This window comes from Salmo trutta, chromosome 3 (assembly GCF_901001165.1).
Source record: "Salmo trutta chromosome 3, fSalTru1.1, whole genome shotgun sequence".
Taxonomy (NCBI): domain Eukaryota; kingdom Metazoa; phylum Chordata; class Actinopteri; order Salmoniformes; family Salmonidae; genus Salmo; species Salmo trutta.
The window spans coordinates 66,097,819-66,109,511 of NC_042959.1; the positions used below are offsets into that span (position 1 = coordinate 66,097,819).

The 11,693-nt window shown below is 42.4% G+C and overlaps 2 protein-coding genes across 4 annotated transcripts; one reads left to right on the plus strand and one right to left on the minus strand.

Moving 5' to 3' along the window:
* Positions 1-151: 151 nt before the first annotated feature.
* LOC115184421 (sialic acid-binding Ig-like lectin 15) lies at positions 152-4,196 on the minus strand. Of its 3 annotated transcripts, none has more exons than XR_003874381.1 (8): positions 4,040-4,196; positions 3,256-3,664; positions 2,788-3,137; positions 2,007-2,689; positions 1,819-1,917; positions 1,673-1,711; positions 1,423-1,491; positions 152-491 (listed from the first exon to the last, which is right to left on the minus strand). XR_003874381.1 is itself a non-coding variant. In XM_029745370.1 (8 exons), exons 3-8 carry the CDS (start codon positions 2,813-2,815, stop codon positions 1,460-1,462), a joined length of 312 nt encoding a protein of 103 aa, XP_029601230.1. In that variant the 5' UTR covers positions 2,816-3,137; positions 3,256-3,664; positions 4,040-4,189; the 3' UTR covers positions 828-1,459. The 3 variants fall into 3 exon arrangements, 2 of the variants coding, with proteins under 2 accessions (XP_029601230.1, XP_029601229.1); XM_029745370.1 differs by lacking the exon at positions 152-491 and having other exon boundaries at positions 828-1,491; positions 2,007-2,051; positions 2,621-2,689; positions 4,040-4,189; XM_029745369.1 differs by lacking the exons at positions 152-491; positions 1,423-1,491; positions 1,673-1,711; positions 1,819-1,917; positions 2,007-2,689 and having other exon boundaries at positions 2,759-2,941; positions 3,071-3,137; positions 4,040-4,188.
* Positions 4,197-9,632: 5,436 nt separating this feature from the next.
* On the plus strand, positions 9,633-11,249 carry LOC115165053 (sialic acid-binding Ig-like lectin 15). Its single transcript, XM_029718087.1, has 3 exons — positions 9,633-9,748; positions 10,146-10,541; positions 10,740-11,249. Exons 1-3 carry the CDS (start codon positions 9,694-9,696, stop codon positions 11,159-11,161), a joined length of 873 nt encoding a protein of 290 aa, XP_029573947.1. The 5' UTR covers positions 9,633-9,693; the 3' UTR covers positions 11,162-11,249.
* The last annotated feature ends 444 nt before the right edge of the window (positions 11,250-11,693 follow it).

Genomic DNA, 11,693 nt, shown 5'->3' on the forward strand with positions numbered 1-11,693 from the left:
CAAGCAAGATGCTCACATTACTTTAAGGTCAGACCTAATGTAGGTTTTGTGATTGAATTGGTAACCATGTGGGGTCAACAGGTGTTAAACTATAGGCCCTCCATCCTATCCCAAGGGGGCTGCACTAATGGGACTACCCCATGCCATGCTAAAATAGATTCAGTGTAGTGTATTATTTACATCTTCATGGTTTAAACATCATCATTATGTCGTTCTGCCCCTGAACAAGCCAGTTAACCCACTGTTCCTAGACACCCACAGACACTTACAAAAAATAACCAACTAAGCACAGATGTTAGGCCCATGTCAATCAAGCTACATAACAAAATGGATAGCGATGAAGTAAGACTGAACCCCATCAGGAAGGAGTTTTTCATATTTCAATGCTTTATAGCAGTAGGGTTTTGTTTCTGGCAGCCCCCATCCATAAACAGCTGTTACCATGGAGATGAGGGCAGGATGCTCTTCTCTGTCACCACGTCCTCCGACGGCTACAGAGCAGAATGGGAAAGAGTGCTTAGAAAACCTTACCACATAAAGGCGCACACACACACACACACACACACTCTGGCTGTGCATACCAGTAGGCCTAGTCTCCATACGAGCAAGTGAAGCCAGATATGGGAACCAAACCACACCCTAAAAGGACATTACCATGGAGAGCCAAACAGTCTTATGCATCAGCTGTACAATCTGAAGAACCTGAATGAGTTACTCTGCATGTGGTCCAGAGGAGCTAGATCCTCCATGACACTTTGAGAACATCACAAACACTGCAGCCAAAGGAAACCAATACATTTACATGTACAAATGCACCACACTCTTTCTGCTTCAAGGTTCTGCAGGGACGTTTAATTTTGTTTAGTGATGCACCACATGGTAAGAACATGGACATGGACCTAAGCGACTTTGCGTCCTTGAAAAATGCTATATAAATACTATGTATTATTCTGAATATTATGATGATTATTATTCTACACCAATATGAGAAAACCCTTCAGTAGTTTGAGGTCAGAGTTCCTTGCAGAGCCGGTGGTTGACCACTCAACCACAGCTACACTCAGGTTTTGCCCAGATAGCATCAGCTGGTTCTGTGGTGGTTGAGGCGAATGACTGCACTGGAGTTCCGCTTTGGGTTCATGTGATATGTGTTTAAAAGGAAACCCAGAAGTATAATGTTGTAATGGCTCTCCAGAACAATAACAATTGTAATTGAATAACATTTTTGACAATAACACTTGTAGGGCAATTATGTAGTTGCACCTCCATAAGAATAATAATATAAAAACGGAATCTACCAAGTTGTCCCAATGTTGTGAACAACGGCAATAAGATTGACTGCCAAACTCTTGTTGATTACTTTTGAAGGTGTCTTGGGAAATGTCTGTCAGAATGAGGGAGGTCAGTTTCATTATGACATACCTCTAGAGTTACATTCTCTCTGTTGTGCCTCGGCAGTTCACCCTAGCTTCACAATAGCATAGTGAACACCTGAAATGACAATGGACAGCATAATCAGAATAATGGAATGACAATGAAAGTGAAGGGTTGGCGTTATATCATGTTATGTCATGTTATGTCATGTCATGTTAAGGACAGTGCTGTCTCAACTGTATTATGCAATCTTAGACTTTCTTGTGTCACTTCAAGAAAAGCACTAAAAATAATTCACCTTCATCTGGTATGGGGACACGCGAGCTTCTTTGGGGTGCTTAAAAGAAAAGAGGGCAATTTCACAAACTTATCTGAGCTGGTTCTGGTACTTAGTGGTATACCTATGGAATTCATGACCCAAAATTGCAATAATTGAATACCTACATTGAGTGGTGGTGTTCAGTTGAACGTCTGAGTATACCAGATTTAGCTCCATGTCGCCATCTTCTGGTGAATCATGTTTATACAACGACTGTGGGCTTTCTGTTTGTGCAGAGAACGACAGTAAGAAACTATGTGACACATTACAGATCTGAACCATCAGCAAATCCTTTACGGTCTTGTCCACTCACCCATTTCCGAGACATTGGCGTAGATAGAGGTTTCACTGACCACAGCTTTAGAAACAGGGAAGTAAAATGTACAAATGTAAACTGCTGTGGCGCACAAAGTTTATGACAGAATGAGAGGACATGAAGAGCTATGCTCAGACTCGACACTGGACCCGATCTTTTTGCCCACTTCTACAGAGGTGTAGTTGGGACAGCAGGCAGGGATTGAAGGATACGGGAGAAGAGGGTGTAGAATACACAGACAATGAGTGGGCCGTAGACAAGTAAAGCTGATGGAGTGGTACATAGGGAAGCATATGTGTGGAGATAGTGAATAATGGGGCAGCAGGTAGTCTAGCGGGTTAAGAGTGTTGGGCCAGTTCGAATCCCTGAGCAAACTAGGTGAAACATCTGCCGATGTGCCCTTGAGCAAGGCACTTAACCCTAATTGCTCCTGTAAGTCGCTCTGGATAGAGCGTCTGCTAAATGACAAAAATGTTAAAATGTACTGAATAGCCTACCACTTAAACTGGCTTTCAACTCAAACTCTGCCCTTTCATCTGAGGAAAAATGATTACTGATCAGAAATACTATTCAAAGACTCAGATTGTCTAGAAAAGAGTAAGACCCCTTACCTATAGCAGGATCTGTGCACAACTCAGATTGCTGCTTAATCTTTTCTGAATTGCAGAATCTCAGGTATCCTTTTGGAAAAGACCAGAGATAGTATATGAATCTGTAAATACACCAAAAATATCATATCTAAACTAGTATTTTTTTTTTTTTTACAGAGATCACCCACCTCTTTTTCTCAGGTAAAATAAAGCCATGCCAAGGAGCAGCAGGAGAAGCAGGACCCCACACACAGAGAGGGCTACGGTCAGCGCAGTGGGTCCAGGGGGGAACCGTCTCTCTGCCCTCCCCAGGCTGTTCTCTGCCCTGCAGGTGTACACTTCCTGGGTGAAGAAGGGGATTGAACTGGTCCACTGAAATGGGTGGGTTCCTATGGTGCTGACACCTGGGTCTATGTTGCCCTTAGAGGAGAACCAGGTGATGGTGGATGGGGGTTCCCCTCAACTACACACCTGAGGCTCCCGTTGCCTGGTCCGAGGGACGCCTCTACCCAAGACAGGCTGACAATCTGGGCCTTAGCTAGGGACAAAGCACAAACCTTGCATGAGTATCATTGTGGTAAAAAGTTTCATATTCCTAGACCACCAGACCCTCAATAAAAAATATTTTATTGCTGACAATGTAGTGAGACCTTTACCAATGATATTGAGCTGTGTGCCGCTGGCAGTCTGCCACTTCCCATCACCCCAGTAATAGTCCAGCTCCACTCTGCAGAAGTATACTCCATTGTCTGTGACCGCCAGATCTCTGATGAGGAGAGAGAGATCCCTCTGCTTAGGGTCTCCTTTGACTGAGAAGCGTTGGTATGACTCTGGAACTGAGCATTCATTCATTCCACCTGTAGTAACATTTGTCACCTTGCATTGGAAGAAGGGCTTATCATGGAATTGTCTGGTGATCCACTGAACTGTGATGTCTTTGGGGTAGTCTTGTTGCTTACATTTGTTGCTTGGGGTGGGTGAAGGAGCAGGGTAGGACCACATCTCCTCCTATGGTGCTATTCACTACAGGGGGAACTGTCATGGACCATGGCTGTGAGAAGGTGCCTAGTGGGAGGAATATTAGTTCACAATTCGAGAAATTAGAGAAATCAACCATATTAAGGATATTTCATGTTTGTTTTTTCTGATGGTCTCAAGTGGTTTTTTTAAACTTGTATTCCAATTGGTTCAACTGGCAATATATTGCTCCTTGTTGTACTTTATTTAAACACGCACGTCACTACCCAAAGGATCAACAAATCATCTCTTATGATACTGTATAAACATAAACTCATCAATATTACAACACTAAAGAGGGATAATTCCCTTAATTCCTTTATTCCCAAATTATTCAAGAATGCTAAAGCTTAAATAGGAATGTTTCACCAAAATGAAAAACTGAATCTGAATAGAAATAGCTAAACCTGGAGTTTGGCCTACCTGTAATGACAGAGAAGAGAGAGAAGAGTTGAGCCTGCAACATCCTAAAGGTAATCAAATATATACGTATCCCATAAGCACTGGAGAGAAAGAAAGTCAAGTCACAGAGAGGAATTTCTACCAACACAATGCCTCAAATCAGGAAACAGAGTTGTGAAATGTACAACATGAGAATAGCCATTTCCTGTTTAGCTCCAAAAGTGCTTACTGTGAAACAAGTATGAGGGCTTGGCTGAGCCTAAGTGCATTAAAAATGGAAGTGTATCATTTCTTTAGGCCTATTATGTGAATTTAAGATATGTTTCCTGAGCCTCTTTACTTGGTATCTATTATAGAAAGCATTAAGACTGGAACAATAGAGGACCTCCGTTTACTGTAGTGAGAATTGAGCAGTATAATAGTCCTACAGCACCTTCAGAAAGTATTCACACCATTTTACTTGTTCCACATTTTGATGTGTTACAGCCTGAATTTAAAATGGATTAAATTGAATACACAATACTCCATGATGTCAAAGTGGAAGTATGTTTTTAGACATTTTTACAAATGACACTAAATAACAATATAAAACGCAATACATAAAGTGCTGGTCCCATGTTTCATGAGCAGCAATCAAAGATCCCAGAAATGTTCCATACGCACAAATTTGTTTACATCCCTGTTAGCGAACAGAGTGCCCGATGGTGGCGGTGGGGTTATGGTATGGGCAGACATAAGCTATGGACGGAGAATACAATTGCATTTTATTGATGACAATTTAAATGCACAGAGATACCGTGACAAGATCCTGAGGCCCATTGTGGTGCCATTCATCCTCCGCCATCAACTCATGTTTCAGCATGATAATGCACGGCCCCATGTTGCAAGGATCTGTACACAATTCCTGGAAGCTGAACATGTCCCAGTTCTTCCATGGCCTGCATACTCACCTGACATGTCATCCATTGACCATGTTTGGGATGCTCTGGATCAACGTGTACGATAGCATGTTCCAGTTCCCGCCAATATCCAGTAACTTCGCACAGCCGTGGAAGAGGAGTGGGACATCATTCCACAGGCCACAATCAACAGCCTGATCAACTCTATGTGAAGGAGATGTGTTGCACTGCATGAGGCAAATGGTGATCACACCAGATATTGACTGGTTTTCTGATCCACGCCCCTAGTTTTTATTTAAGGTATCTGTGACCAACAGATGCATACAGTATCTGTATTCCCAGTTATGTGAAATCTATAGGTTAGGGCTTAATGAATTTATTTCAATTGGCCAATTCCCTTACATGAACTGTAGTACTGTAAAATCTTTGAAATTGCGGCATGTTGCGTTTATATTTTTGTTCAGTATTTTTTTTAAATGACAAGCTGAAATATCTTGAGTCAATAAGTGTTCAATCCCTTTGTTATGACAAGCCTAAATAAATTCAGGAGTAAAAATGTGCTTAACAAGTCACATAATAAGTTGCATGGACGCACTCTGTGTGCAATAATAGTGTTGAACATGATTTTTGAATGACTACCTCATCTCTGTACCCCACACATACAATTATCTGTAAGGTCACTCAGTTGAGCAGTGAATTACAAACACAGATTCAACTACAATGACCAGGGAGTTTTTCCAATGCCTTGCAAAGAAGGGCACCTATTGGTACATTTACATTACATTTAAGTCATTTAGCAGACGCTCTTATGCAGAGCGACTTACAAATTGGTGCATTCACCTTAAGATATCCAGTGGAACAACCACTTTACAATAGTGCATCTAAATCTTTCGGGTGGGTAGAAGGATTACTTTATCCTATCCCAGGTATTCCTTAAAGAGGTGGGGTTTCAGGTGTCTACGGAAGGTGGTGATTGACTCCGCTGTCCTGGCGTCGAGGGAGCTTGTTCCACCATTGGGGTGCCAGAGCAGCGAACAGTTTTGACTGGGCTGAGCGGGAACTGTACTTCCTCAGAGGTAGGGAGGCGAGCAGGCCAGAGGTGGATGAACGCAGTGCCCTTGTTTGGGTGTAGGGCCTGATCAGAGCCTGAAGGTACGGAGGTGCCGTTCCCCTCACAGCTCCGTAGGCAAGCACCATGGACTTGTAGCGGATGCGAGCTTCAACTGGAAGCCAGTGGAGAGAGCGGAGGAGCGGGGTGATGTGAGAGAACTTGGGAAGGTTGAACACCAGACGGGCTGCGGCGTTCTGGATGAGTTGTAGGGGTTTAATGGCACAGGCAGGGAGCCCAGCCAACAGCGAGTTGCAGTAATCCAGACGGGAGATGACAAGTGCCTGGATTAGGACCTGCGCCGCTTCCTGTGTGAGGCAGGGTCGTACTCTGCGAATGTTGTAAAGCATGAACCTACAGGATCGGGTCACCGCCTTGATGTTAGTGGAGAACGACAGGGTGTTGGTAGATGGGTATAAATAAATAAAAAGCAGACATTGAATATCCCTTTGAGCATGGTGAAGTTAATAATTACACTTTGGACGGTGTATCAATACACCCAGTCACTACAAAGATACAGACGTCCTTCCTTACTCAGTCGCCAGAGAGGAAGGAAACCGCTCATGGATTTTCAAAGGTGATTTTAAAACAGTTAGAGTTTACATCAAATAAAATTGTATTGGTCACATACACATATTTAGCCGATGTTATTGTGGGTGTAGCTAAATGCTTGTGTTCCTAGCTCCAACAGTGCAGTAGTATCTAAGAATTCACAATACACACAAATTGTTTTATTTTTTTCTCACATTTATTTAACCAGGTAGGCCAGTTGAGAACAAGTTCTCATATACAACTACAAATCTAAAAGTAAAAGAATGGAATTAAGAAATATATAAATATTAAGATGAGCAATGTCAGAGTGGCATAGACTAAAATACAGTAGAATAGAATACAGTATATACATGTGAAATGAGTAAAGCAGTATGTATACATTATTAAAGTGACTAGTGTTCCATTATTAAAGTGGTCCGTAATTGGGAGTCCCATAGGGCGGCACACAATTGTCCCAGCGTCGTCCAGGTTTGGCCGGTGTAGGCCGTCATCGTAAATAAATAAAAAATCTTAACTGACTTGCCTAGTTAAATAAAGGTAAACAAATAGATAATAATAAAATAGGAGAAAACTATTTGATAGGAGAAAACTGAGGATGGATCAACAACATTGTAGTTACTCCTCAATACTAACCTAATTGACAGAGTGAAAAGGAAGCCTGTACAGATTAAAAATATTTCAAAACATGCATCCTGTTTGCAATCAGGGGCGGAAATCCCGGGGGGGACGGGGGGGACACGACCCCCCCATCCTGGGAAAAATATGATTTGTCCCCCCCAATATATCACTGAAACATAACTATGCAATTTAAATAATATTAATAATACGCAATGAAAGCAATTGTGCTGATTTTAGACACTTAATAGCGCGTTTTTAAGTTTCAAAAGATTGCAACCCCCCCACCCTTTGTCTCACAATGGTTTGATCCACTGCCAGTTCCTTAGCTTGCTACGTAACTGACGTGAGGTTAATCCAGTCAATCGCGCACACACACTAGCTGAATATGCAGAGCTAGCGCGCAAATATGAACTATTAAGCTAGCTAGTACCTATTCCATTTATGTGGCGTCGTCAAAGATGGAATCAGCATGCAGATGATGTAAGTTAGTGCTTCAAAGTCCCTGTGATAAGGTTAGCGATAAACTGAAATCCAAACTGAACAGAACTACACTCTCTTCTACCATTGTCTTAAATATATTTAATGGTCTCGTTGCAAAAGCTAAATTGTCGCAAGTGAACTTTTATTTATTTATTTTATTTCACCTTTATTTAACCCGGGTAGCAAAGATTATAGCAAACACCACTGAAACTGAATTGGTGCTCGCTAGCTTTGCAAATTCAGCTATTGTTGGAAGCCAGCCAATATGAAACAAACTATTAAAATTACAAAAGGTTGCAGCATATGTTGTGTAAATGGTGAACTCATACAGCTGTCTACTCTTGTCATTTTAATCCGTTTCACATTTGCTAGCTACCTTTTAGATCGAAGCCCATATATAATGATTGAAGATGATAGAAGCCCATCTCCTACTGTAAATAACCTACACACTGTGTGTGTGTAGCCAGCCAGCCAGCCAGACAGGTAGAAAAATGGCAGAAAAATAAAAGACGGACATCAGAGTATTTTTCAATACACCAAAACGCATAGTAAGAACCCTAGTAGCCTAACATCTCAAAGACTAGTTAATAAAATGTTCATAAGAAAGAAATGAAATTCTAATAGAAATGTTTCACAATGATGTCATTAGGCAGAGCAGGCAACAGATGGCACACAGACAGCAGAGTTGGGGACAGATATGCAGGGACAGACTGGCAGAGACAGGGAGTCTCAGGTAAGTTTGTTGAGTCTTTGTTTGGCAACATTATGAAAGGTTCTCAATTTTTTTGACTTGTAAAATAGGAACATAATTGGAAAATGCCATGGATACCCCCACTCTCAACTTAAACTGGTGACTGAACTAAGATTTGTTAAAGGCAATGGTATTGCTGTTGTGATTAGTTGTGTAGTTTTGGGTACCGGTAGTTAGGAGTACGGCAAACACCTTATTTCTTTGGTTCCTCAATATACATTTACCATATTACAATGTAGGCTATGTGTTACAGCACTACTTTTGGTGTCCCCCTCAGGAATTGCTCGAGAAAATTTCATGTAATTGTCCCCTCCAAAGTTGATATCAGATTTTCGCCCCTGTTTGCAATAAGGCTCTAAAGTAAAACAGCAAAAAAATGTGGCAAAGAAATTGACTTTGTCCTGAATACAAAGTATTATGTTTGGGGAAAATCCAACACAACACATTACTGAGTCCCCCTCCTCATATTTTCAATCATGGTGGTGGCGGCATCATGTTTTGAGGACAAGGAAGTTTTTATGATAAAAAAAACGAAGAGAGTTAAACATAGGCAAAATCCTTTCTAAACTCCTTTCCACAGGACACCGGGAGACAAATTCACCTTTCAGCAGGACAATAACCTAAAACACAAGACAAAATATACACTGGAGTTGCTTACCAAGACGACAATGAAAGTGGCCTAGTTAAAGTTTGACTGAAATCATCTTGAAAATGTATGGCGACTTGAAAATGGCTGTCTAGCAATGATCAACAACCAACTTGACAGAACTTAAAGATTAAAAAAAAAAAAAAAAAAATGTGCACATATTGTTCAATCCAGGGGTGCAAAGCTCTTAGAGAGAAAGACTCAAACCCAGAAAAACTCACACCTTTAATCGCTGCCAGAGGTGATTCTAACATGTATTAACTCACAGGCTTGAATACTTATCAAATCAGATATATTAGTGTTTATTTATTTTTATGAATACATTTTTTCATAATTATTCTTCCACTTTGACAGAGTATTTTGTGTAGATCGTTGACCAACAATTAAATCCATTTTAATCCCACTTTGTAACAACAAAATGTGGAAAAAGTCAAGGGGTGTGAATAATTTTTGTGTATAGGACAGTGTGTTAGATGAGGGAAATACGCTATAGAATCTCATATGATCTGTACTGGAATGACTGGCAGCCACGGGACAGTGTCTGAGAAACAGTGAGTCAGGTGAGGAGACAAACATAGAATCCTCGCTGCATACGCTACCCTTAACACAGCAGTCTCAAGCATGGACACCCGGTCACTCTGCAGAATGGTGAATCTCCTAATGTGTTTCATGGAAGGTAAGTAGGCTACAGATGGACTCGCGACTACAGCATATGTGGATCAAATATTTGTCAGACAAACTGTGGGGTCACACTATTCAGAGATGTCATTTTGCACTGTTTTTTCAGAAGGAAATGGAAAACAGAAAGCAAAGTTAGATCAAAGTGAACTTCCTCATTTTCAAAGCATGACCGATTTGGACACCACTATCAGATTGACATTTTGCTTACAGGAATACAGAACGATTCCAGTTTTCAAAATGTGTTTTTAAACCATAGTTGGAGTTTGATTAAACATACTTTAAATTGCACAGTAATACAAACTTTGTATCACTGTGCAATTTAAAGTATCATATATCAGCTCCAGCTCTCCATCTGTCCTGAGCATTAATAACATGTATTATGACACATCCAGCCCTGGGCGCTGCTTCGAACGATGACGGCTGGTCCATGAAGGTTCAGGCGGAGGTGCGTGCCACGGAGGGCTACCCGGTGGTGCTGCCTTGCTCCTTCACCCACCCCCACCACACGCTGCACTCCTCCCTGCAGGTGGTGTGGCGGCTGGGCCACGGCCAGGGCTCTACGGTGCTCTACCACTGCTCCTCTCCCACCAGGGCCAGGACCTGCCAGCCAGACCCCCAGCAGGACCAACGTTATCGCCTGGAGGGGAACCCCCGAGAGCACGACCTCTCCCTGCGCATCAACAGCGCCGCCCTGCAGGACAACGGACGCTACTACTGCCGTGTGGAGGTCCCCGGACACGCACACGCCAGCTACGAGGATAAGATGGGCACACGGCTTAGAGTGGAGGGTAGGGGGATTCTGTATATGATGAGTACACTGTAGAATGTAGTACTACACAGTTTGTTTTAGACCTTGAAAGTGATCTAATATGTCAACTCTGTATGGGTTTGTTTGTTTGTCTAATTGTAGATGGATTTATGCGTATTTCATGGATATGATTGTATTGATTTGGGGTGTCTGTGTTTGCCATGGCTTTCATGGTTAGCTGCCCCACGAATCCTGGGACTGTCAGTGGAGGGCAGTGAGGAAGCTGGCTACAGGGCTCAGTGTCGTGTCCAGGGCTCTCCCCTACCTGATGTCCAGTGGCTGGGGCCTGACGAGCTCATGGAAGGCTCTGACATCTCTCCCCTCTCCCAGGAGTCCCTCGAGCAACATCACACCACCAGCCAGCTCCGGGACGTCCTCCCTGGGCAGCAGTACACATGTAGTGCCTCCAACCCCCTGGGGAAGGACCAGGCCACCCTGTACATGCTGCCCCCCAGGCAGGTGCAGGTCTCTGGGGAGGCCCCTCCGCTGCTGCTCCTGCTCTCCCTCTCCCTGGGGTTCAAGGTGCTCCTGCTGCTGGGGATGGTAGTCTGGCTGCCGCAGGGAGGAGGCCCAGCCTGGCTCAGATGCTGGTTCAAATGATGTTTCTATACGCATACACACATACAAATGTTTTAACTTCTCATACATTTTTCCATTTGCCTTCAATAAACAATACATTATGGACCTATTTGCATGTAATTAGATCCCACCTCATTCCCTACCAAGGGTTTATATGTAATGAATAGAGTGTAAATTATTAGTTTATTGTTTATGAATCCAACTCATTGGTTGAAATGTTGTGATCATCTAACTGTTTGTCAAGCCTCAAAATGGAGGCAACACACAAAACCGCTGTACATTTAAAGGTGAGGATGGTGTTTTTATGGTGGTTTAAAGAATACAGCACAAGCATAGCTTCTTATACAAATATGCCACATTTAATGTAATATAACAAGCTGCCATGTGGGGAATAGTACTTTAGGTGTCTCATTTGAGCAAGTTTTTATCTTGTTCTTGATACCATGTCTTGTTGAGGCGTTTTGACTGATTTCACATCTATGCTAATATGGCTAAAATTAGCTATCTAGCTAACCAATAACTGTAACAATGTATTTGAGAGACAAGTGCTCAT

Coding starts and splice junctions, on each gene's coding strand:
- LOC115184421 (XM_029745369.1), bottom strand. CDS start 3,601: ATGTGGTCCTACCCTGCTCCTTCACCCACCCCAAGCAACAAATGTAAG. Junction 3,138..3,255: donor CACACAGCTCAATATCATTG/GTAAAGGTCTCA, acceptor CTTTGTCCCTAG/CTAAGGCCCAGATTGTCAGC. Junction 2,942..3,070: donor CCAGGCAACGGGAGCCTCAG/GTGTGTAGTTGA, acceptor TTCTTCACCCAG/GAAGTGTACACCTGCAGGGC.
- LOC115165053 (XM_029718087.1), top strand. CDS start 9,694: ATGGACACCCGGTCACTCTGCAGAATGGTGAATCTCCTAATGTGTTTC. Junction 9,749..10,145: donor CCTAATGTGTTTCATGGAAG/GTAAGTAGGCTA, acceptor TGACACATCCAG/CCCTGGGCGCTGCTTCGAAC. Junction 10,542..10,739: donor CACACGGCTTAGAGTGGAGG/GTAGGGGGATTC, acceptor TTTCATGGTTAG/CTGCCCCACGAATCCTGGGA.